At 33.7% G+C, this 25951-nt stretch overlaps 2 protein-coding genes across 2 annotated transcripts in view; one reads left to right on the top strand and one right to left on the bottom strand.

Moving 5' to 3' along the window:
• LOC127873807 (protein PF3D7_1417600-like) overlaps positions 1-18265 on the top strand; it is a 107869-nt gene extending 89604 nt beyond the window's left edge. Inside the window, exons 2-3 of the mRNA XM_052417801.1 lie at positions 16156-16962; positions 17511-18265. Of these exons, the coding sequence (XP_052273761.1) occupies positions 16156-16959 (804 nt within the window). The 3' untranslated portion in view covers positions 16960-16962; positions 17511-18265. The remainder of the gene's footprint in view (positions 1-16155; positions 16963-17510) is intronic.
• A 145-nt stretch (positions 18266-18410) lies between these two features.
• Positions 18411-24695, bottom strand: LOC127873815 (calmodulin-A-like). Its single transcript, XM_052417813.1, has 6 exons — positions 24532-24695; positions 23777-23807; positions 23399-23542; positions 21863-21957; positions 20845-20992; positions 18411-18815 (listed from the first exon to the last, which is right to left on the bottom strand). Exons 1-6 carry the CDS (start codon positions 24532-24534, stop codon positions 18778-18780), a joined length of 459 nt encoding a protein of 152 aa, XP_052273773.1. The 5' UTR covers positions 24535-24695; the 3' UTR covers positions 18411-18777.
• Positions 24696-25951: the final 1256 nt, after the last annotated feature.

The following is a 25951-nucleotide window of genomic DNA, read 5'->3' on the forward strand; positions in this document are numbered from 1 at the left end:
CTACAATATGATAGACATCTGGCGTACAGTATATCCAAACGAGAGCAAGTATACCTGGCACTCAAACACAAAACCAACAATATTCTGTAGATTAGACTATTTTTTAATATCCGAGTCACTTTTTAACATTATTGACACATGTAACATAGAACCAGGATTTATGACTGACCACTCTCTAGTTGAACTTAAACTACACAAAATACAACCTGAAAGAGGCCCAGGATACTTTAAAATAAATAACGGCATCTTATTAGATACACAGTATCAAGCACAAATAAAACAGGAAATATTAAATACAGTTCAAAATAATAAAGATGCAAACCCAAACACCTTATGGGAAGTAATTAAAGGAAATATACGTAACGCAGCAATTACATACACATCATTTAAACAAAAAGAAACACACAAACTTGAAACTGAAACCATCAAAACCATTGAAACACTTGAAAAACAATTGCATCAAACAAACACAAATGATACCACCGAAATTGAAAATGAAATAACATTTAAAAAAAAAACAAATATTAGATGGAATCTATCATACACATCTCAATGGAATAATACTAAGAGCGCGTGCACAGCATGTTGAACACAATGAAAAAAATACAAAATACTTCGCAAACATTGAAAAACGTAGAAGTGAACAAAAAACTGTACACAAATTAGTAGTCAATGGCAAAGATATAACAAACAGAACTCAAATACTAGAAGAACAACGTTTATTTTTCGAAACCCTCTATAAACGAAAAAATGTTGAAAATAACACCCTTTTAAAAATACACATCACGCTTTAAATCAAGAAGAAAAACTATTGTGTGACGGATTACTAAATGAATATGAATGTGGATAAGCACTAAAAGAAATGCAAAATAACAAAAGTCCAGGATCTGATGGCATCACCATTGAGTTTTATAAAATATTTTGGAATGATATCGAAACACATTTAATTAATTCACTAAACTATTTATATAATAATGAAAACTTAACTACGCTTCAAAAACAAGGTATAATATCACTCATTCCAAAACCTGGAAAAAACTTAGAATCTTTTTCGAACTGGCGTCCAATTAGTTTAATAAACAATGATTATAAAATTGCAACTAAAAGTATAGCAAACAGAATTAAAAAAATATTACCATCAATCATTTCAAAATCTCAATCTGGTTTCATAAAAGGACGTAACATTGGTGAAAACGTTCGTCTTATCCAAGAATGCATAAACTATTTCAACAATTCAAATAATCCTGGTCTAATATTCTTTGCAGACTTTGAAAAGGCATTCGATTCGCTTGATAATTCATTTATGTTCTCTTGCTTAGAAAATATGAACTTTGGAGAAAGTCTCATTCAATGGGTCAAACTCTTCTATACCGATATTAACAGTATAATCATTAACAATGGCTTCTTTTCAAACAGTTTTAACATCGAACGAGGGGTTCGACAAGGATGTCCACTCTCATCATCGCTATTTATTATTTGCATTGAGTATCTTTCACATTACATCCAATCAAATAAACACATAACAGGCATATCACTAGAACCTGACGAAGTAATCAAACAGTCCCTATTTGCTGACGATGCAACTTATTTTTTAAACGACAATTACGATTCTTTCCATAACCTAATAGAGGCGCTAACCCTTTACGGAATGGCATCGGGTCTTAAACTAAACAAAAGTAAATGTACTGTGCTACTATTAGGTAAATTAAAACAAAGTAATGTCCAATATAAAAAAGAAATGAAATTTTATTGGACATCCGATGAAGCCACAACGTTAGGAATTACTTTCACAAATAATGAAAGGATACAGTTCTTAAAAACATATTACCTAAATTACAGAATTTTAAAAACTGCTTAAAATCATGGCATCACCGTAAACTTACACTAATCGGAAAAAAACACAGTTTTGAAAACATTTGCACTTCCTTAATTAATTTATGTATTAACAGTTCTCCCAAATCCACCAAATGATGTTATTAACGATATAAAATCAGCAATATTTAATTTCATATGGGACGGTAAGCCTGATAAAATAAAACGAACTCAGTTAATTCAATCTGTAGAAAATGGAGGTATCCAATTAACGAACATTGACTCATTCTTGAATGCAATCAAATGCAGCTGGGTATAAAGATACCTAGATAATACCAATACGAGTAAATGGAAATTATTCTATCAGAAAATCCTAAAAAATATGGTGACTCCGTACTCTTTGAATGTAACATTAGCAATACTATCTTACATGAAATTGCAAACGAAAACATATTTCTGTCTGATGTTCTATCAGCATGGAGTGATGTCACTCATAACCTAGAAACCAAAACCAGCAGTAAAACTATTTTATTGAACAATAAAGACATAACTTCAAACAATAAGACGTTTTTCTATAAAGATTGGTTTGAACGAAGCATTAAATATGTCGACCAATTATATGACTACAGAATTAAGGATTTCTACTCTTTTGATGATATATGCTACATATACGGAATACCGTCAAATAATTTTCTGAAGTACTACACACTAATCAAAAGCATACCCTTACATATTAAATCTGAAATCAATATAAATAATACACCATGTACTCAAACAACATTCGTAGAAAACATACTTGGAAGAAAAAACAAAACGAATAAAATATTTTACACACTACAAATTAAAAACCCTACAGAAAACTCAAAAAACCCAAAATAAATGGCAAGTCCTTTTCGGAGAACATGAACTTAATTGGAAACACATATTTACCATGCCATATAAAGCAACTATTGAAAGCACACTGAGAAATTTTCAATATAAATACATCCATAGAATTATAGCTACAAATAAATATCTCTTTAAACGCAAATTATCTAACTCAAATCTGTGTGACTTCTGCTGTGAAAACATCGAAACTATAGAACATCTTTTTGGGGATTGCAAACACATCCAGCCTATTTGGAATCAATTGGTATCTTTTCTTGAACAACAGCAACAAAACGTTAAACTATCTTTCTTTAATGTAAGTTTCGGAATTTACTCATTGAAATCAATAGACTGTAATAATATTGTGAATTTTATTCTTATATTGATGAAATATTTTATCTTTCACATGAAATACAAAAAACAAGTACCAAATTATAATTGTTTTGTCCATAGTCTTAAATTAAAAATCCAGATTGAGAAAGAAATAGCCCTCAGTAATGACACATTACAAATCTTTGAACAAAAATGGAATCGGATGAAATTCTCATAATGTTTGTCCACTTATATACATTTTCACTCTAATGTTAGTTTATCTTTCTAAAATATTTTTGTATATTTTTTTTTTTCAATCTTATAAGATCATTGTGAATATACAACAAAACACACAAGTCCATTATGCTTTCTTCCCACTTTTTACAACTCATCATTTTTCATAACTATTCTTCTATTGTTCTTTTCTTTTCTCCTTTAAAAAAAAACACCTATCACAAACAACCAAAGGAAAAACATATTAACCCAGTTTTTTTATTATTATTTTTTTAATCTTAAGGAAACCAAAAAAAGTATACATATTAGCATATCTTGTATTACATGTCTGAACAGTATTGCTTTGTACAATCACTTTGTTGTAAGATCATATACATGTATACATTGTATGTATTATATTGAATAAAAAAAAAGATACGTGTCTGTAGACAAAATAAGAAAGTGGCTTTTAAACTAACTATCAAACCTTAAGAGTTGCCACGAGTTTGAGTGAAGCATAGTAAAATCTAGTTCTTATTTAAATTGTAATCAATGCTCTTTCTTTGAGTTAATATTCAACGCTTTGTCGTTCTTAAGTGTGGCTGATAAACTACTCACACTATCGTATTAAAATTCCTTCTCATTGTAGCTCCAAATATTATATTTAATCATGGATACACAACGAAACCAATTTGTCAAATATAAGTGAATTTCGAGCATCATTAAATATTTGTTTCTTCTTTGATACACCGCATAATATAGAAAAAAGGTCTTACAGTATCTGGTCATTTACATTAGCATTAAATATTAAACTAGTCAAATTATATTCATATGAGCTAATATTCTATTTGGATAAATGTTAAACTTAAGTTAATTAAACATGAAGTTTTTATTATTCATATTGGCAGTCATCAATTTCATCACTGTGCGCTTGCTTTTTTCCAGATATTTAAGGCAAGATTGTACACAAGGTTGCTCAAAAAGCTTCAAAGACATAGCAGTATATAAAAAAATAACACTATCACACTTGGGTTGTTTAATTCATACTACGCGTAGTTAATTGAAGGCACTTATGCTGTTTCTTAAAATGGTCGGTATTTCGTTCGTAAAAATTCCATATGTTAGGTAAAGTACATTAAGTAATCATATTTTAATAGACACTTTCGTATGGATGGCAGCGGTTAAATACATTCTTTCATATGTTTTATCGTCATGAAAATTAACCGCCATCCTTCTGTTTTACTAAAATTTAAATATTGATGAAAAACGTTTTATAATTATTACTGACCGTAGATTTCCTTGATTAAGTCGGTACTACACTGAAAAAGTTGATAGTAGAAAATTGGATTAGTTACTGTTACTGCTTAAACTATCATGATAACTTGTAAAGTAAAAAAGTTTATATAGCCTTTAAAAAAATATGCATGCTTTTAAACTGTGGCTTGGAAAACGCACAACAGAACGAAACGCAGACATTTTATTTTCAGATAAGAATTTTGAAACGATTCCCAAACCATATCGCGGACACATCAAAGTTCATCCAACATGGGTGGCCATCTTCTCGCGCTGCTTTTTGCAGTGCCTCTTGTCATGGCAGATTTGTACGCTCCGAATACTTTCCCAAACATGGGTAGTAAAGGGATCTCTGGTAGCACGAGCGTGAACAATGCGTATTCTAAACAGACAACTGGTAGCACGAACGTGAACAATGCTTTTTCTAGTTCTAACACTCAAAACGCAGACTCAAACTCGTACCAAGCGTCATCAACTTCAACAAGTTTTGATCAAATGCTGCCGCTTCTGACGAACATAGACACGCGAATGAAATCGTTTGCCTCAATAAGCGAACAATTCGCGTCGTTTAGTGCCCAGATGAACAAGATCAGCATATTTGAGACAAAGATAACTCAAATGCAAGAAAGACTTGATCGTCTGGGAATACTAGATACGATCATGAGCAAATTTACAACCTTGGACAATCAAATAAGTAAATTTGCATCTTTTGAAAACCAAATTGGTTCGCTATCAAAGTTGTTGCCAACAATCGATAAATCCATCAACGACAGATTTGTAAATATAGAAGGCAATTTTAACAATTTGATTCCCCAAATTAAAACCATGGGTACTCAAGTGAACACCATCTCTGTTTTGCAAAAGAATGTTGATAGCATTTTGGGACTTGTTCCGCAAATTACGTCTATGGGAAAAGGATTGTCAGTTTTGTCTGATCTTGGTACTCAATTCACCAGCATGCAGACCATTGTTAATCAGCTGATCACTCAGGTGCAGAGCGTGGTAACAATTAGCCAGACAACAAGCCAAAACCAGAAGATTATTATTGAAGATAAGAACACATTATACGATAGAATTACGAAATTGGAAACCAGGTTCAATTCTACCGATGTTAACCTTAATAAGGTGCTGGGTTTGAACGACCAATTCAAACAGATGTCTACACAGGTCGTAAATATTGTGCAGTCCACCACTCAATCTCAGACATCCGTCACAACAAACATCAATAACCTCATGGGCAAAGTAACGCAATTAGAAGGTTTGTTTAATACAACACAGACTAATAGCCAAAACAAATACGGTAAAGATATGGATTACCTTAAGGACAAAATCGCTCATCTGGTGACGCTGGAAGACCACGTGTACGCTCTAACAAACGTGGAATCAAAAATACAGTCAAATATTAATGACATCAATATACAAATAACTAACATTCAAAATAACATGAAGACAATATCGTCAAATGATCAGAAGAATTGCTCAAATATGGCACAACAGATAATTACTATTAGCAATTACCAAAACAATATTCAGACACAAATTGACAAAATCTTTGGCGTCCAGCAAAACATATTCGGCCTTGTAGGGGATCTTGGAGGCAGATTCAACACCAGTTTTGTTAATTTAAGCAACCTTTCAAATAAGGTCACAAGTATTGAGGTTAAGCTTACCAGTATCTCACATGAAATTGACAACATTGAAGGCGATATGGATTTGATTATTGTGAACATAACTAATATTGAACGTCTCAGCGTAGCATTTGGAACCAGCCAGACGAGTTTCACTAAAACACAAGAACAAATTATAGCTGAACAAAGCAAACTTTTCGGTATTCTGGGCAGTCTCACTGGCAATCAGTCTTCAACTACGGTCAGCATCACCGGCTTATCTTCAAAGTTTAATGACATGCAAAAGGTCGTCACTGGTATCAATGGTTTAGTTGTCGACTTTGGCAAAACTATTCAGGGCCAGGCAACAAACATCAACAACATAGATGTACGAACGAATGCTGTGACGAACGTCGTCAACACTTTAATTAAAAACGTGACCGTTATATCACAGAATATCCAGAACATTGCAGTATCTATGAACAGTGTATTAGTAAACATTACCGATATTAATGTTCGGGTTAACAATATTGGCTTAAATCAGACAACCATACATACAGACAATCTGAATTTATTTAAGCTGATTTCTACACTAGATGGCAGATTCCAGACAACTGATCAAAGTCTTGTGTTCTTTAAAGATAAGATAAGCGGGATAGAAACGGGTTTTGGAGGGTTCAGGCAAAATTTCAACTCATTTAACGTCACCCTTAATCAGGTTATAACAAACGTCAATAATGTAAATGGGAATATCAACAGCGTGTCTGTTGAAGTGAACAATTTGAAGACAAACTTTGGTAATATTTCAGGAAGCGTAAACAATTTGGGAGTGAACGTAAACAATATTGGAACATCGGTTGTCAATTTACAGAACAACGTAAACGTGCTTATGGTAAATATAACGAGCATCAACTCACGGGTCGGACAGATAATCGTCAACCAAACTACCATTCAGACAAGCCAAAACCAGATAGTATCAGTAATAAACTCAATCAATAGTCAGGTATCTGTTACTGGTGAAGGACTTACGGTTGTTACAAAGAAGGTCGTGGATATCGACGAAATCATAGGCAAGTTGGGACTTGGATTGCAGACTATTCAGGGCAATGTCAATAATGTCACTGTACAAGTCAATAATGTGCAGGGTAATTTGAAAAGCGTTACAACAGTTGTAAATAACCTTCAAGTTAACATGAATACTATTATGGTTAACATAACCGGACATTGACAAGAGACTCGGGTATTTTGGAAAGAATCAATCGTCTCTACAAATCAATCAAAACCAGCTGTTTGACAGCCTTTTAGGACTTGGAAAGCAAATCAACACCACCAATGTCAATTTCAATGCAATAACAACACAGATGACAAAAATTGAGACAAATGTTAATTTAGTTGCCAAGGATGTAAGCAATGTACAAGTTATTGTACAGACTGTTTCAAATAACGTTAATACAATCAACAATAACATTACCGTTTTGTCAGGAGGACTTACTAAGGTAGGTGGTGTCGTAACTGGCCTTACAACTGACTTCGGAAACTTTGGAAAGGCCTTTAAAGATGTTTCTGGCAGGGTGATAAACATTGAAAACAACGTTAACGTATTGATGGTGAATGTTACTAACATTGACGTAAGAATGAATGTTTTCGGAATAAATCAGACTTCCATTATTCAAAATGAACAGAAAATATTCAACATATTGAACAATGCCTTACAAAATATTCAGACTTCTGATTCTAACCTTGGTTCCCTGTCTAAACAGGTTGTCTCCTTCAATGGCAACTTCAATAATATTTCAAGCCTTGTTGCTGGACTTGGAGTTAATTTTAACACAATTTCTAGTACTGTTGGATCGTTGACCGATAGAGTCAATGGTATGTCAACTAACATTGTCACTATACAGCAGATTTTTGCTGTCATAATCAATAATATCACAAATATCAATGGCTTCATGTCGAATATTAATGCAAACCAATCAGTTTTGCAGACCAATCAAGGAAATATTTTGGGAACAATAAGTGGTCTAGTAGGTAAATTTGAAAGAACAGATTCTAGTATTGCTTCTATTTCAAAGGATATAACAAACTTAAATTTGAATGTGAACGGTCTGACGCAAAATATCAACGTAGTCGAAAACAATGTGGTAAAAGTCGAAAATATTATAAACAACCTGGGAGGTAACCTAAGCGTTGCCTTAACTACTGTTACGAACATTGTGAATGATATAGATGTCTTAAATGTAAATCTTGGAAAATTGGGCGGTGTTGTTTCGGTTATTGGAAACAATCAAAGTACACTAGAAGTCGGTAATCGAGATCTCATGGCACAAATTGTACTGCTTTCAAAGTCCTTGTCATCTACAACTGGACAGATAAACGCTATCACACAAACAATAAACAGTTTGAGTAATAATGTCACAGTCATTTCAAACAATGTTAACAACATTGATGTGGATGTGAATGATTTATCTGGCCGATTTGGCAGTTTCCAAACGGATTTTACTGGCTTGTCTGGAAACTTTGCAACAATGCAATCAAACATTAACAATATAAACTTAAATATTAACAATGTCAACGGCAACATTGGCAATTTATCTGTGACAGTCAACAACATTCAGACAAATATTAACGTGATAATGGTAAATATAACGAATGTGGATACACGTGTTACAAATATTGCACAAGGTCAATCGGCTATTACAAATGTCCAGGGATCCTTACTTCAAAACGTCTCGTCGGTTCTCAACAGATTAAATGTTGGAGATGACAATGTTAGGGGACTAACAGATTTGGTTCGTGGATTTGGAACCAGCCTTAACCGTGTCACGACAGATATAGATAACGTGCAGAGTATAGTGAACAACGTTACGAATGTTGTAAGCGGTATTGAAGAATCGGTTGTGACTATTACTACTAACATTGTGAACATTCAACAAACGGTGAACTTCGTACAAACGACAATTACAGATATTGATGTTAACTTGAACTTGGTCATGGTTAATATTACCAATATAGATCAAAGAGTATCGATTATTATAAATAACCAGACATCGATTCAGAATAACGTGGCCTCACTGGGCAATGACTTCATAACAATACGTGATGTTGTACGTGTAACTAGTGGAAGCTTTAACAATCTGACACGAATTGTAGATGGAATTGGTATTAACGTCAACGCCTTAACCACAAATGTGGATAACATTCAAGTAAACATTTACGGAGTTTCGGGAGACATGAATGATATTCGAGTAAGTGTGGTAGACATAACAAATATCGTTAACAACATAGTTGTTAATGTTAATACTATCAACGTCACTGTGAACAATATTGAAAATGACGTAAATGTGATGATGGTTAATATTACCAATATAAACGTAAATGTAATCGGCTTGGGAAGCAACCAATCGTCTTTGGCAACCATGCAAACCAATTTAATCAATCAAGTAAACAATATCGGAAGCCAATTAGTCGTAACAAGCACTAATGTCACGTCATTATCTGGACAGATGACAAGTATGATTCAGAATATCAACGTTATAAGTAATAACATTAATATGGTGCAAGTCGATATCGACAACATAGTTGTAAACGTTACCATATAAATAATCAGTTCAACCAGGTAACAACTGTTGTCAATAACATCGAGAATGAGATCAATGTCATCATGGTAAACATAACAAATATTGATATTCGACTTGGATCGTTTGGTGGGAACATATCGTCATTAGGCTCTCGTAACCAAAATATCTTTGACATCCTTAACAAGTTTGGAAGCGTGATTGATCTTACACAGACAAGTGTTACCAATATTACCAGGCTTGTTTCCGGAATCGGTGCCAATGTTGACAATTTAACAATTGTGGTTGACACGTTGGATGTGAATTTTAATTCGATGATAAATAACGTAAATGTCATTCAAAATAATTTGAATAACGTGTCAGGAAATGTTGTAAATGTTATAAATACAGTGAATGACATAGACATGACAGTAAATAATATTGGAGGAGACTTAGTTAATGTCACGTCAATTGTGAATAACATTCAGGTGAATATAGTTTCAATTACCAACAATATTAACGATATTGATATTAACATTGGTAATTTGAATTCTGACCAGAGCGTTCTCGCCCAAAATCAAAATACATTTAACAGCACTGTAAATAATCTTCTAACAGTAGTCAATAACGCTCAAACGAACATCAATTCTGTATCTCAGAACGTTCAGGATATCGGCGTTAATTTCAATGGCCTGTCAACAGTGGTAACAAATATCAATAGAGATTTAACAGGTCTATCATCAGTTGTAAACAACATCCAAGTTGTTCAAAATAACATTGTTGTCGATGTCGATAATGTAGTGAACAGCATCAGTAACGTTACAGTGGTAGTTAACAACATACAAAATAACGTGCAGAATATCATTGTGAACATTACAAATATTGACGTCACAATGAATTCTATTGTTGTGAACCAGACAGTCATACAGAACAACCAAGGAAATATATTCGGAGTTCTAAATGGACTTGGAAACCAACTGACCACTACAACTGGAAACGTAAACAGCTTAAGAGATCTTGTATTCCAAATTGACATAAACGTTACTAGTATATCCGGTGATGTAACAAATATTGGCGGCCGAGTATCAAAATTAACCGTCGACATCGACAATATTATTGTAAATATCAATTCTGTTTCAGTAAATGTCAACAACATAGAGGGTGATCTTAATTTGCTCTTTGTAAACATTACCAATATCAATAACGCGGTGGGAATCATAAGTTCAAATAACAGCAATTTACTCTCCCTCACGGACATATTGAGTAACAGATTAACAAACGTAACTGGACAATTAGCAAGTGCTTCTTCTGATATTGTAATAATTTCTCAGACAGTGCAAACCGTCCAGTTGAATGTGAATAACTTGAACAACAACGTTAATGGTATTAACGGAAATCTCAACAACCTCACGTTTGTGGTTAACGATATTGGTGTGACCCAAAATACAATGGATGGCAAGTTCAATACATTCGTGCAAAACATAAATAGCGTCACGAATATTGCTAACAATATTCAAAATAATGTAAACAATATGGTTGTCAACATCACCAACATTGATTCAACAAGTGGAGCTGTAGTTGTTAACCAAACGAATCTGCAAAATAACCAGTTGAACATTGTTAATCTTCTTGGATCAATCGGAGGCAGATTAACAAATGTTGATTCTAATATTAACATAATAAACCTAAATTTGACAAATATTCAAGGAAATATAGTCGATCTTTCAGGCGGATTCGGTAACCTCAGAGCCGACGTGAATGTCATATCAGGTGACGTTAACAACGTTGTTTCAAATCTTCAAAACGTGAACGGTATCATGAACAATATTGAATCGGATCTTTACTTAATGTTGGTCAACTTAACAGATATTGATACAAGAATCGGAGGCCTTGGAACAGATCAAAATGCATTACAGCAAAACATCAATACAATCGGAAATTTCCTGCAAACATTTGGAAACCGACTTAATGTTTCCGATATGAGCATATTTAATCTTTCACAAACAGTAATAGCTATATCTCAGAATGTTAATCAAATCAACGTTAATCTACAAAATGTTGAAGGTGACGTAAATGTATTGACAAACAACATCAACAACATCGTTGGCGATCTGGGTGGCGTTTCTGGAGACGTTGATAACTTGACGATTAACGTCAATGCGGTCATAAATCAAGTCACAAACATTGCAAACAATGTAAACGTTATGATGGTTAATATTACCAGCATCAATAGCAACGTCGGCGATATAATTGTGAACCAGACGCAGATCCAGCAAGCACAGAATCAATTTGGAGGCGCTCTGAACATTGTAAATCAGAATGTGAACAATGTGTCGAATGCTATAAATGTCATTTCAACTACAATGAACAATATACAGATTAATATAAACAACATAACCAACAATGTATTTAATGTTGAAGGAAATGTCAACGATTTAACTGTCGTTGTGAGTAATATCCAGGTCAATCAAAACAACTTGGTTACTGGATTCAATCGTTTTGGTACGAATGTGGACAACTTGTCTGTTACAGTAAATGCCATTCAAAGCGACATCGGCACATTAATCGTTAATGTAACAAACATAGATGTTACCGTGGGGAGCATTTTATTCAACCAAACTAACCTCCAAAATAACCAGGTAAATATTGTTAATGTTGTTAGTGGAATAAATAACCAAGTGAACAATACGGTTGGTCAGCTGAATTTCTTGAACAACGCTTTCACCAATTTTAATGCCAACATAACAGGAATAACCAGCATTATCAACAGACAAGGAGGCGATATTTCAAGCTTGATTGTACAAGTCAACCAGATTGAAGTTAATGTCAATTCAGTGTCGGTTACAGTGAATAACATAGATAATGACGTGAACATTGTAATGATGAACGTAACCAATATTGGAAATGCAATCGGAGTGTTAAATGTTAATCAGACTACTTTACAACAGAACACGCAAGCTATTGCGAATACTATTACTAACATACAAAATCAAATAAATGCTGTGAATTCAAACGTCGTTAATGTGGTCAACACGATCACTGACATTGATGTGAATGTTAACACTGTAACTAACAATGTGAACAATATCCAAGTGGATTTGAATAATATAACAAATATTGTCAACAACATTCAAGTGATACAAAATAATATGACTGTGGCTTTTAACGACTTTGGAAGCGACTTAAACAGTCTATCAATAACTGTTAACAACGTTATAAACGACATTGACATAGTAATGGTTAATATAACAAATATAGGTTCAAGTATGTCTACGGTAATGGCGGATCAGACGGGGATACAAAACAACCAAATGAATATTGTCAATCTTGTTAACAACTTGGGAGGTCAACTTAACTTAACGGGTGGTAATCTAGGATCCCTTACTCAACTCGTTAATGACATTAACGGTGTTGTGAACCAAATAACTGTTAATGTGAACAACATAAATGGAGACATCGGTAACCTGACCGTGGTAGTGAACAATGTCCAGAACACCGTTAAAAATTATAATGTAGCTATTACAAACATACAGAATGACATTGATATCGTAATGGTAAACGTTACCACCATCAACAGTGCTGTAGGTGTATTTGACAATGACTTAAGATCTGTTTTTGGTGGCCAAACTAGCATATTTGGTGTTTTAAATTTCTTGAGAGGGCAAATCAATGCTACTAATGTCAACATTAACGTCATTGTGAACGATATTGACGTTATTCAGCAAAACATTATGAACGTAACATTTGATGTCGCCAACGTTGGCAATAATGTAAACAGTGTTTCTAATCAAGTCGTCAACATAGTAAACAATGTGAATGGCCTATCAACGAATTTCGGAAACTTCCAGGAGAACTTCAACATCGCGGTTGTCAACATAACTAATATAAACCAACAAGTTAACACTATTGGTACACAAATTAACAACATCGAATCGAATATGAACTTAGTTATGGTCAATATAACTAACATAGGTGTTATAATTAACAATATCAACAGCAACCAGACAATTCTCTTTGACAACGATGCAAACATATTTAATAATCTAAATACTATTGGCAACCAGGTTAACGTGACAAGTCAGTCTGTTGTGAACATCAACCAGATTGTCAGTAATATTGGTGGAGACTTAAATAGTCTTAGCGTTACCGTAAATAACGTCCAACAAAATATAAATCGAGTAAATGGCGTTGTCAACAGTATTGAAAATGACATTGTTAATATTAATAACAATTTCAATATTGTTAATTCCAATTTGAACAACGTAAGTCTGCAAGTGAACAACATCGTGGTTGACATGGATGTTATCATGGTAAATGTTACAAACATAAACGGCAACATCAGAAACGTAATAGACAATCAGACGTTCATGCTACAAGGCTTAGAAACTACCAATGTTAATATTGGAAATATCATAAACGTTATTGGTGTGACACAGAATAACGTGAACTTCATAAATAACACTGTTACAGCCATTGGAGTCAATGTAAACAGCATAAACTCAGAAATCGAAGTTATTAATGTCAATGTTAACTCACTCTCAATGAACGTCAACAATGTCATAAACAATATTAATGTTATTCAAAACGATGTTACCAAAATTAACAATACGATTGAACAGATCTCTGTCTCGGTCAATACTTTGAATGTCAACGTGAATGCTATTACAGTCCAGGTAACCAACATTGAAGTTGATCTTAACTTCGTTATGGTCAATGTTACAAATATTGGATCTTCGATTAGAGAACTGACTGTTAATCAAACATCGATTGTTCAGACTCAACAGAATATCGTTGTTGCTTTGACAAATATCGAAAACAGAGTAAATGTTACACAAGTAAGTGTTGTAAAGATTACTCAAACAATCAACGACATTGACGTTACGATAAACGACATTTCAGTTGAAGTTAATGACATAGATAACAGCGTAACGAACATTAACACTCAGATATCTAATATTCAAGTTAATTTCGCTAACCTGACTACAGTTGTAAATACCGTCGTCAATGATATTGACATTATAAATGTTAATATTAACAACATTCAGGTCACTATTAATACAATAATGGTAAACATAACTGATATTAATGTAAATATTGCGACGATAGCCAACAATCAGACAACTATAGAAAATACCCAAGTGGACATCTATAACCAACTCAATAATCTTACCAATATAGTGCAAACAAACAGCAATAATATCATCACTATCAACCAACAAATCACTGAAATAGCTGTCAACGTCACAAATGTGGCAGTATCAGTAAAAAATATTGCAGTAGAGGTCAACAATATTAATGTCCAAGTAGTGAATATCAATATGACTCTTGTCGAAGCAACGACAAATATATTAAACATCCAACAGAATATGATCAATGTCACGAATATTGTAAATGATATCGATGTGAATGTGAATGTTGTCATGGTGAATATAACAAGCATTAACACGCAAATAACGAATATCTTAGTGAACCAGACCTCAATCCAAAATAACCAACTTACAATCATGAACACACTCAGCGTCGTTGAAACTCGTGTGAACAACACTGAGATCAATGTTGTTCAGATAACACAAACCACAACTAATATACAAGTGCAGGTTACCGATATTACAACTAAAATTACAAATATTTACTTGAATATCAATAATGTCACCAATCAAGTGACTAACGTGCAGACCACATTAGTGTCCGTGACCCAACAACAGATATCAAATACGGAGATACTCAACAATATGACCGTTCAAGTCACTGACATAGATATTCGTCTTAATCAAGTGAATGTCATGGTTAATAACATATCAGTGTATGTAAGTCAAGTGTCCGTGACGGTAGTTAATATCGAGACGGAATTGAACGTTGTAATGAATAATGTGACTCAGATTGAACACAAGATCATCAGTGTAGGTGCTACCACTGAGGAGCTGCAGAGACATGAGAACGTCATGATTGAAAACTTCATGTTGTTGTCTGCCAACATTACGAACATAAATATTGCGGTTTTCAATTTGACAAACGTCGTCAACGTTGTTGATCTAAATGTTAAAGGTACAACAGGTGAAATAAACGGCATTCAGAAAAACATGAACCAAATTAACATATACATAAAAGATCTGGATTCGGATATTAACGATGTCTCAGGAAATGTGTTCAATATACAGAATAACATCAATATGATTATGGTGAATATCACAGACATCGACGTAAGGATAGGTAATGTTGGAAGCGGCGACCAAGGTTCTCTAGATAGAATTTTTGGAAGCTTTGGCAAATTCGAAGAAAGAATTACTGTTATTACTTCAAATCAGAATGGTATCACTGATCGACTAGGACAAATCGATGTTCGAATTAATAACACTCAAACGGGTATTAAGGAGATCTCAATGAAGGTACACGATATCGAAAACGACATGAACAGCGTGTCAATCAATACGCATCAGCTGGGCATTAATTTGAATACAGTGTCTACAAAGGTAGCGAATGTTGAAACGAATGTTAACCTCATTATGGTCAACATAACAAACATCGACATTAAGGTTGGTAGAATAGGTTCCGATCAGGTCACCACAGTTAAGACGCAAGACAGTATAACGAAAAACATCCAGGTGCTCGTTGACAGACAATCACTTATCCAGACCAGCCAAGGAAAAATGTTCGACCGATTAGGTTACATGGATAACAGATTGAATTCCACTCAGGTTAATCTCAACATCATGTCTGGTTCGCTGACACATATGGAAGGTACAATCGATTCGCTTTTTCGGAACATATCAAACATAAATGGCACTGTTGGACAGGTAGGATCAGGTCAGATTGATTTACAATACATTCAAGAACTGCTCTCACACAAACTAGATGCTTTGGAAGGCGATCAGACGAAGGCATTCAATTATCAGCAGGAGATACGTCTCCAAATTAAGAACGTTATGGAAGCCGTGAACGGAATTGTAACAACAATTTCAAGCAAAAATGGATCATGCGTGGGAGGTATTAACTTCAACGACTTTATAGGTAAATATGCCACAAAAGGTCTGCAAGAAGATCTAGAAAAGAAACTAGACTACATGTCAGCTGAACAGCGTAAGTCACAAACCGTACAGGATCAGATGTCGGTTAGGTTGGATAATGTGTTGAAGGTTCTGGGTGGCGTTGCAACAGGAAACAAATACAGTTCAGATGAGATAGCAACTTTAGTGGGGTCAACCGCAGCGGGCTCTGTTAACAACGGTGGGTACGGCAAAGGGACTCTCCCGGTTGGATACGGCACAGGAGGAGGCAGTGGAAACAAGTTTGGCGGCCGCTAAATGGTAACACATTAATTTTCCACACCACATTTAACCAATTGGTGACATAAGATGTTATAGGTGATAATAAAAGCATACTTTTTTGAGTGTTCATAGCAAATAGACTCAAAATTAATCAACTTTACTCTTTTATCTAATTTGTAACAATTTAATTAATACATTTCTTTGAAATGCTCACCATAATGTGTGGTTAAAATCACTGAGTTCAAATGCTTTTTTTCATAATCTCTTTACTATTTGATTAATAACAATTGGAATGGTCGCCGTGGCTTAGTCGATATGGTGTCCGACTTGCGACCGGTAGGTCACGGGGTCGATCACCACTATGGGAGCGTTCTTTAGATCTCCCCCTAATACACTTTGTACTGCTTCTACCCGGGACTTGAACGTTCTGATAACCTAAGGCTGTCAATGAAATCGAGCTAAAATTTTCTAGGTTTTAATCTAAATACATTTTATTTCGGGGATGGTAAATTTGTTGGACATTACTACATGTGTATAATGTTGAAATTACTGCATTAAATTATATTTTCACAAAAAATGTCTTACAGGCGATGGACTTTATCGAGACTGCGACTGCGATGGGCGACGAAAATTGGTTTAAGCTGAAGAATGACTACCAACTACCAAATGAAGGCCTATAAGCAAATATTATTAGCTATTGGTTGCTCGGAATAAATAACGCAGCGTACTCGACATAAAATACTTTATATTTAATCTTTGTACATAGGTGGGACATATAAGAATTGGTAATTTTGCTGTAAAATGTTTATATAAGGACAAAATGCATATGTATATATAGCTTTATCATTTAACTTTGTACATAGGTGGGATATTTTGGAATGGGTAATTATGTTGTGAATTTGTGTTTTTTTTTTGTTCCATATCGAATTTTGTCACTGTTGTTTGGAATTACAGATTTGGTAAAACACTATAAATACGTCACATACGTTCTTACTTACCAAGAAATTGTATATTTTTTAGATATTCGCTCTGGTTTGATTTGGACATTAATGCTGAATGATTAAGCGCATGATAATGTTTATACACTTAAAAACACTTTACAAAAGCGTACATATTGTCTGTATTTGAACTGTCTGTTGTTTTTGTCTTGTAATATTAGATTGTACTGATATAACAGAAACCTCAATTACAGTATTGAAACAGCTCTACATGTTAAATTGCATATTGCCCTTATGTTTTATAAGTGTCAATTATGTGTATGAAACACTGCACACGTCTAAGCGTATGTACAATAAGAGAGACATCTTGTTTAACAGCATAACATTAACATGTATATTGGTTTTAAGTGCTATATACACAGAGACATATTCGTATGGTATTATTTTAATAGTGGGTCAATAAAAGTGATTTGGGATGATTGTGTATGCATTTCACTAAAGCAAAGTTAACGGTATGATATGAAGTCAGTTTCACATATAAAGAAACAATTCTTGACACTTTAATTTTTATTCTAAATTAAATATACAAAATATAACTTAGTTTATACTATCACAAAAGAATAAATATAATCGCGAAAGTGTCACTTAAATTGATGTTGGTTGCATTCTACCAACCGTCTAGTTGACCATTAACACACAAACACGACAAGTGTACAAGTTGAATATCACATTTCTACAATGCAAATATCTTTACATTATGTAACATTAAGGTTGATATATGACGTTTAGCGAAACATTGCTAACGAATATTCTACAGACCTTGGTGGCCGGCATTACGCTGTTTTAAATATTACAATCATGTACGATTATGACGATGACAACTGTTGAGCTGGCAATACTGCACAGCCTCGAACTGTTATTTTTTGGCGCTACCCTGCATCATGTGGACAAACTCTGAAACAAAACAAAAACAGCTGTTGATATTGTGTTTTGCAAATGTCACTCATTGAACAGACGGTGGACAATGGACATTACACAATTACTCGGAACGTATTTGCGTGACTGAAAGTGTGGTGATTGAAAGTGATTAAACTGTATGAAGAGAATAGATCATAAATCTCGATACCAGTAACCAATATTAAAATAACGATTATGTTTATATCAGGCTTATGTACATTTTTCTCGTATTATAAATTTAATTTTAAGCTCGCTATGAATAATGAGGTGTTTTTGTTTCAATTTATTTATCTTAAACACAGTGCTGATCTCATTTAAAACTTCATTATAATTTATCCCTGACCTTTGGGTGAACGTATATAGAAAATAAATAACAGTTCATATAGTCTCTGTGATTATAGAGTTTTTGTCATTCAGTTTTAAGAATTAGGGAGCCAATCCCATGTGCTAAAAGTGTATATCTAAAAATAAAATACCTTTCTGTATTGATCGAATGTTGGCCATGCTTGTGTATAGATTATTACTCCTCCAACATTTACTTTAGTTTAAGTTAAAAATTAATTAAAGGGATGGTCAACCAGATTGCTATATATCACGAAAACAAGAAAAGTTCTAAAATACCTTATTTTTTACAATTATAAGTTTATATTAATTAAAATATCACGACTGGTATATTACATTACTTGAAAAATGTTGTTAAGTTTTCATATTTTCAGTATATTCGGTAATAAAATTTTACTGAGTATGTCTACCAGGTAATTTGGAAAGTTCTGTTGTTGTCGTTACATTTTGTGAATCTACGAGAATTGCTTATATAAAGTATAAAATACAACTCTCATTGTATGAGCATGGATGGCCGAGTTGTTTAAATGGGAGACTTCTTACTCTTTTTACTCCAGGACTCAAGGGGTCAGTGGTTCGAGCCCTGTTCAGGGTTACTTTATTTTTATTTTATTCTTGATTTTTTCTGGAGATTTTTAGATCCAATGTTTAAATTTATCAATATAAAGCATTTAATGACGGTATTAGAACTTTTCTTTTTTCGTCAATCTGGTTGACTGTCCCTTTAAAGCCTTAAAATATGACATTATCATCAGAAAGAATTACTATTCTTTATAATTTATATCCTAGATCAATTGTGTTGACATCCGTATGCGTAAATTGAAATCTTGTTTTATAAACCTGCAGCTGAGCGTTCATAGTGCTGTTCACGCTGCCTATGTTTTAAATTAGAGAATTGACAATATGTTACTTAGTAGGCAAACTTAAACGAATATCCTTTATAAACTTGTTTAAACAGGTGTTGTGGCCTTCTACTTCGCTGTTTCACTGTTGGCCAATTGAGTTTTGTGTTTCTAAACCGAATCGATCGTGAGTAAACGAGATACGGGACGCTGAAATTCATTTCATTATTTGCCAAAGTATCGCATTTCAATAAATGCAAGATATTATCAAAAGACCATCGTAAATAAGTAAAAGGAATAAAGAATCATTCACATTTAAAAATTAAAAAAAATCACTTGCCTTTAATTTCTGTTATGTCATCGTTTTTATGTAAAAATGAACTAACAACTGCACCGATATTCATACACGGGATTTGTACCAGCGATGAAGAAATGTACACCTTGTAAATGGCTCGGTTTAAAAACTTATCCGTCACAAATTTATGCCTAACACACAATCATGTATCAACTGGCTTATGAATATATTCAAAATCATAAAGGAGTAGCTGTCAACCAAAATCATTTACAAATCAGTATATGGTATGTTTAGAGAAAATACATAGTATGGTGTTGAGGTGTTACTTCCCTTGACCGTCTGCTTAACAAGAGTTAGACTGAATTTACTAACACAGACCATTACTTGAATTATGTCAAAAAATGTTACGAGCCATAGCTTAATCATGTGATTCAACAAATGTTATTTAAGATGAAGATTTAACAGTGGAATAAACGGAGCGGAAAAACACATTGTTGTGGGGACTTCCCAAAAGCTAGGCACTGAAGACGTTCGTAGTTTGTGTTACCTTCATAATTGACCTGTCCGTCCCCATCAAGGTCGGCCTCTTTAATCATTTCGTCCACTTCCTCATTGGTCAGTTTCTCGCCGAGGTTGGACATCACGTGGTGAAGTTCCGCCGCGCTGATGTAGCCGTTACCGTCCTTGTCGAACACCTACAACGCGCAAATAGCAGCTCGCACAATCACAATAAGGATTATAAAAAATCTTAAATGTTGCTTAATTATGTTTGGCTTATATGACGATAACAAAGCATGTTAAGTTAACCTTCCAATAAAATCATAGGTCTCAGTGTTTAAGCAAGTGAAATAACTTTCTAGTTATGTAAATGTCTTTGGCTTTAATCTTTACCATGTAAACAAACAAGTATGCAAACGTTTTTTAAAGGAAACGATTTGATTGGTTATTGAAAGGTCATCCGGGCGTGACCTCGTATGCAATAACAACAGATTGAGTCAGCGGATAATTAAGCAACGTCATATTTAAGATTATTTAAAGTTGGTTGCTAATACAGGTACGTAAGGTATGCAGCGTTATAAGATAATTGATGGTCAGCTGTTCTAAATAATGTAATGTGGACACATCATTGCTACAAAACTGCGGATCACACACATGATTTTTACCACATACTATGAATTAATCTTGCTATAATTTTTACCATGTTAACACATATCTTAAATAAAGGGAATTAATTAACAAATAGTTGTTTAAGTTTTTTACAAGTTGTCAAATTTCTGTAATTAAAGGAAATCTTCACTTATTTTAAAATAAGTTCCAGTTGTTCAAAACATGAAACGCACAAACAATCATCTAAAATTAATACTAGATGTCAAATATGCGTGTTCCTCTTAAGTCATCTCCATTTCACATATAACAATGTGAGCCTCTATTGTCGATCCTAGTCGTCAACGTCAGCATGGTTTGCGAATCGTTTTGAAAAGGGAAACCATTCATAATATACTCAATATTGGGAATTCGAGAGTCTATCGACGCGTATTTTATTAGGGTCAGGTAGTCGTGGTTACCCTAAACGCTTCTCTCATCTCCTCTTCCTGGTCACTGTCCTTCATCTTATTGGCCATCATGGTCAGAAACTCCGCGAAGTCGATGGTGCCGTTGCCTGAAGGGGATGAGTACATGAAAACAAGGGATTTTATATATACGTGCTCACAGTTTTTAAAAAATGACTGTTAAAACAGTTTATATATTCTCAAAAGAATATATACATTTTTAAAAACAAGCAAATTAGGCATCCTGTTTCAAAATCTATTAAAAGGTTTACCATAATCATGTGATTGCATCTTAAACATTGATAGGGTTTTATACCTATATTATATCAGGAATTATATAAGAAATTTCACATGACAAACATTTAGCAATACCGGTAATTTTATTCGGCTATTAGTCGTGTACCAGAAAATCTTTGAAATAAATGAACACCAACCAGTTATGTAATACCTTGAAGGTATCTTACCTATTAGCTGTTATCGACCTGATACAAACGTGTCTTATATAAGTTTTTCTATCAGGTTAGTACGCGCTTATAACAGTCACAGTTTGGATGAACAACAAATCACTCAGAATCCACTTTAAAGTCTTCCATTTTGATAGAAAACAAAATCAGATTTAATAGAACAAACAATTTGGCACCTAGAAGAAGTACAATTTAGACACACAAAGCAACCAAAACAGCTAAAATCGGGGTTTACAAGTATTAACTTAATATACTCACGACGAGATAATTAACAATTACATATTCATTCCCGCCAGAAATACAGAATCGTAGCGAGTATTTTTTTTTCTCAAGTTGGGGAAAAAGGTTATATAAACAGAAAAACAGTACTTAGCCCACTCGTTTTGTAATATATTAGGCTCGGCACTAATAAAAACATTTTAAGTCTCACAGTTAGATAACAAACCAATAGAGCATTAACATGTTATTCTCTATCTCTACCTATTTGAGATCGATGCAGTTGTTCCTTACAAAACGATATCGGCATCGTTGGGATAAATGCTAAACAATCTGTTGTTTTTTATCATTCCTTGAATATAAACCTCGTTATGATAAATGCATTACCACGAGACATTTCTTTGTTAAATATCGATCTCGATGGTACCAATGCATAATCATTGGCTGTTTTGATGGTCATTGAATATCGCATACAATTGTTTCGGACTATCATTATCTCCCTCGATTCAATACGTGCAAGAACAGTAGAGGTTATTGTAGTTTCTTATCTTAAATATATATTTTGTTGGGGATCAAAACATAAACTTCAGTAATTTCTCAACGTCAAAATCAACCGCATTTGGATAAATGCATGAACAACAATTGTTTCTTCAGTCAATATCACTCTCGTTATTACATGGACATGTGTTGATTTATACTGTAAATATCCGCCTAGTTTGGGATAAATTTGAAGTTGTTTATTACCAAAATGAAACAAAATATTGGAACAAATTAATTGACCTTTTATGGATAAAAATGAATAGCATATGGTTGTTTATTGCCTTCAATGTAACGTCGTCGTGATAACTGCGTAACCCCAGCTGTTTCTTACCATCAATATCGACCTCGTTGATCATGTCCTTGAGCTCATTATCGGTGGGGTTCTGACCCAAGGACCTCATCACAGTTCCAAGCTCCTGTGTGGTGATCGTACCATCTTCATCCTTGTCGAACAGCGAGAAAGCCTCCCGGAACTCTAAAATACAACTTAGTGAATTATATCACCATCTCAATAGATAAAATATTATACTGATTGCAGTGTATGATCATATTATTATTCTATGATTGGTCACATGTGACATGTTCAATATTTCACAATTTGCGGGACCACATGCAAAATAAAATCCGCAAACCAAGCGTTTTAAATTATTTCAATGTTACACATAAAGACCTTGGTAAAACACCAAAAGTCTAATAAAAATAAACATACCGGTAATCTGGTCTTCAGTTAGGGTGTCGGCCTGCAAGAAAAAATCACACAAAGTACGTTAGTACACAATTTTTACTACTACTACTACTACTACTACTACTACTACTACTACTACTACTACTACTACTACTACTACTACTACTACTTCTACTACTTCTACTACTACTACTACTACTACTACTACTACTTCTTCTTCTTCTTCTTCTTCTACTTCTACTACTACTACAACTACTACTACAACAACAACTACTACTACTACTACTACTACTACTACTACAACAACAACAACTACTACTACTACTACTACTACTACTACTTCTACTACTACTACTACTACTACTACTACTACTACTACTACTACTACTACTACTACTACTACTACTACAACTACTACTACTACTACCACTTCTACTACCACTACTACTACTACTACTACTATTACTTCTACTACTACTACAACTCTACTATTATATTAATACTACAACTACCAAAACTACTTATACTAATACATATATAAAAAACAGCAACACATCTACTACTACGTATACTACTTCAAACCAATACTAGCTCCTTCTTGTACTACTTCTTTTCCTGATTCTTCTTGTACTGTTGCCGTGCTGCTACAGTTGTCTCAGTTTTTGTGTTTCAATTTTAACATGCGCTTTGACAATGTTTCAATATATTACAACACAATATGTTAAATGTAAATTTAAATTGTCGAAAAAAAGTCCATACATTAGGTAAAATTCATATACCATTTAAATAAGGTCTTTATTCCATTAATGTTGTTTTCATTAAACTACATATGCCATCCTATAAATATCCATAAAAACTTCGGTTACAGAAGAAATTCAAAATGAGTGTATACAGAACGCAACAAAGCCAATCTTTGCACAATGTTTTAAACTATTTAAAGCATTGAATAGTTTATCTACATGTTCAGTTCAAACGATATAAAATGCCTGTATTTGACGATGTGTGCGCGCTTTCAATACGGTGCCAATGACCCGCTCTAGCGTACAAAAGATTCAACAGAAATGTAAACCCAAGATGTGATAAGATTGATACACTTCCAAATATAACTATTGTTCCTCTGATTAGTACGGTAACCCATCAAACTTAATAAATAAATATACCCAGATGCATTTCAGTCATATACGTTGTGAATAGTGTTTATCATCAAAACTACATGTACTTCAGTAGCTTGCGTCAGGAAAGATTTTTTCATATAGCAGTTTTGTTAAAGATCTGCCACATTTAGAGGAATTGACATTTTGAAGGGAAAAAACGCGATGAATGTGGTTTCATAAAAAAAAATAACACCTTCATCAATCTTTATAATTTTTAAAGACCTCTGAACAGTAAAGCAATTATTTCAAAATATAGCGATATGCTGTATAGTTGTTCGTTTTAAAATCCATTAGAGCGCTACACTGTAAACATTTTCTAACGCTCGCTTGATCATTGCTTGCTCAGATACTGCTTAAAAGTACCAGTGAAGAATACTAGTAAGTACCCGGCGTACATAAAAAGTACCCCGGAGTATGACCAGGTGCCTTTAAGTATCCTTATAAGTTCTCGGGGTACTTTTTAAAAGTACCTGATTCGACAATGACAAATCAAGCTTTTCTAGCAATTTAAAGTAACACATTTATTTTGAATTCGGTAGGAGCGCTCGATAATTGAACATTCTCTAGTATTTATTGTATTTCTATAATCTTACAATCTCTCTACAGTTTAATATGATTTCAAATTCTAAATTCTAATGAGCTTTGAGCATGTATAAAATTAATTAAAAAAACATAGGAGCTTTGAACATGTGTACATGTATTCAAACTATGTTTACATTTATATGTACTTCAAATTCGTTGGAGCTTTGAAAGGTTTAACATGTACTTCAAAATGCAAATAAGTACCGTACATTTTAAAGCTCAAACACTTCTGTCGAGAAGGATCTGACAAGCATGCAACACTGATTTGTAAATAGTAGATCAATATGTTTATTAGTTGCCATAACAACCAACATGTTGCATATGATAGATAAAAAACTTCTTACATTTGGATTTTGTGGGAAAGAGCGACTGGTTACAAACGTGAAGTTCCATACCTAACCCTACAAAAATTCATGCAAAGCACGAAGGCTTTAGTGTTTTTTTAAAAAGGGGGCGATAGTCT

Source organism: Dreissena polymorpha, chromosome 3 (assembly GCF_020536995.1).
Source record: "Dreissena polymorpha isolate Duluth1 chromosome 3, UMN_Dpol_1.0, whole genome shotgun sequence".
Taxonomy (NCBI): Eukaryota; Metazoa; Mollusca; class Bivalvia; order Myida; family Dreissenidae; genus Dreissena; species Dreissena polymorpha.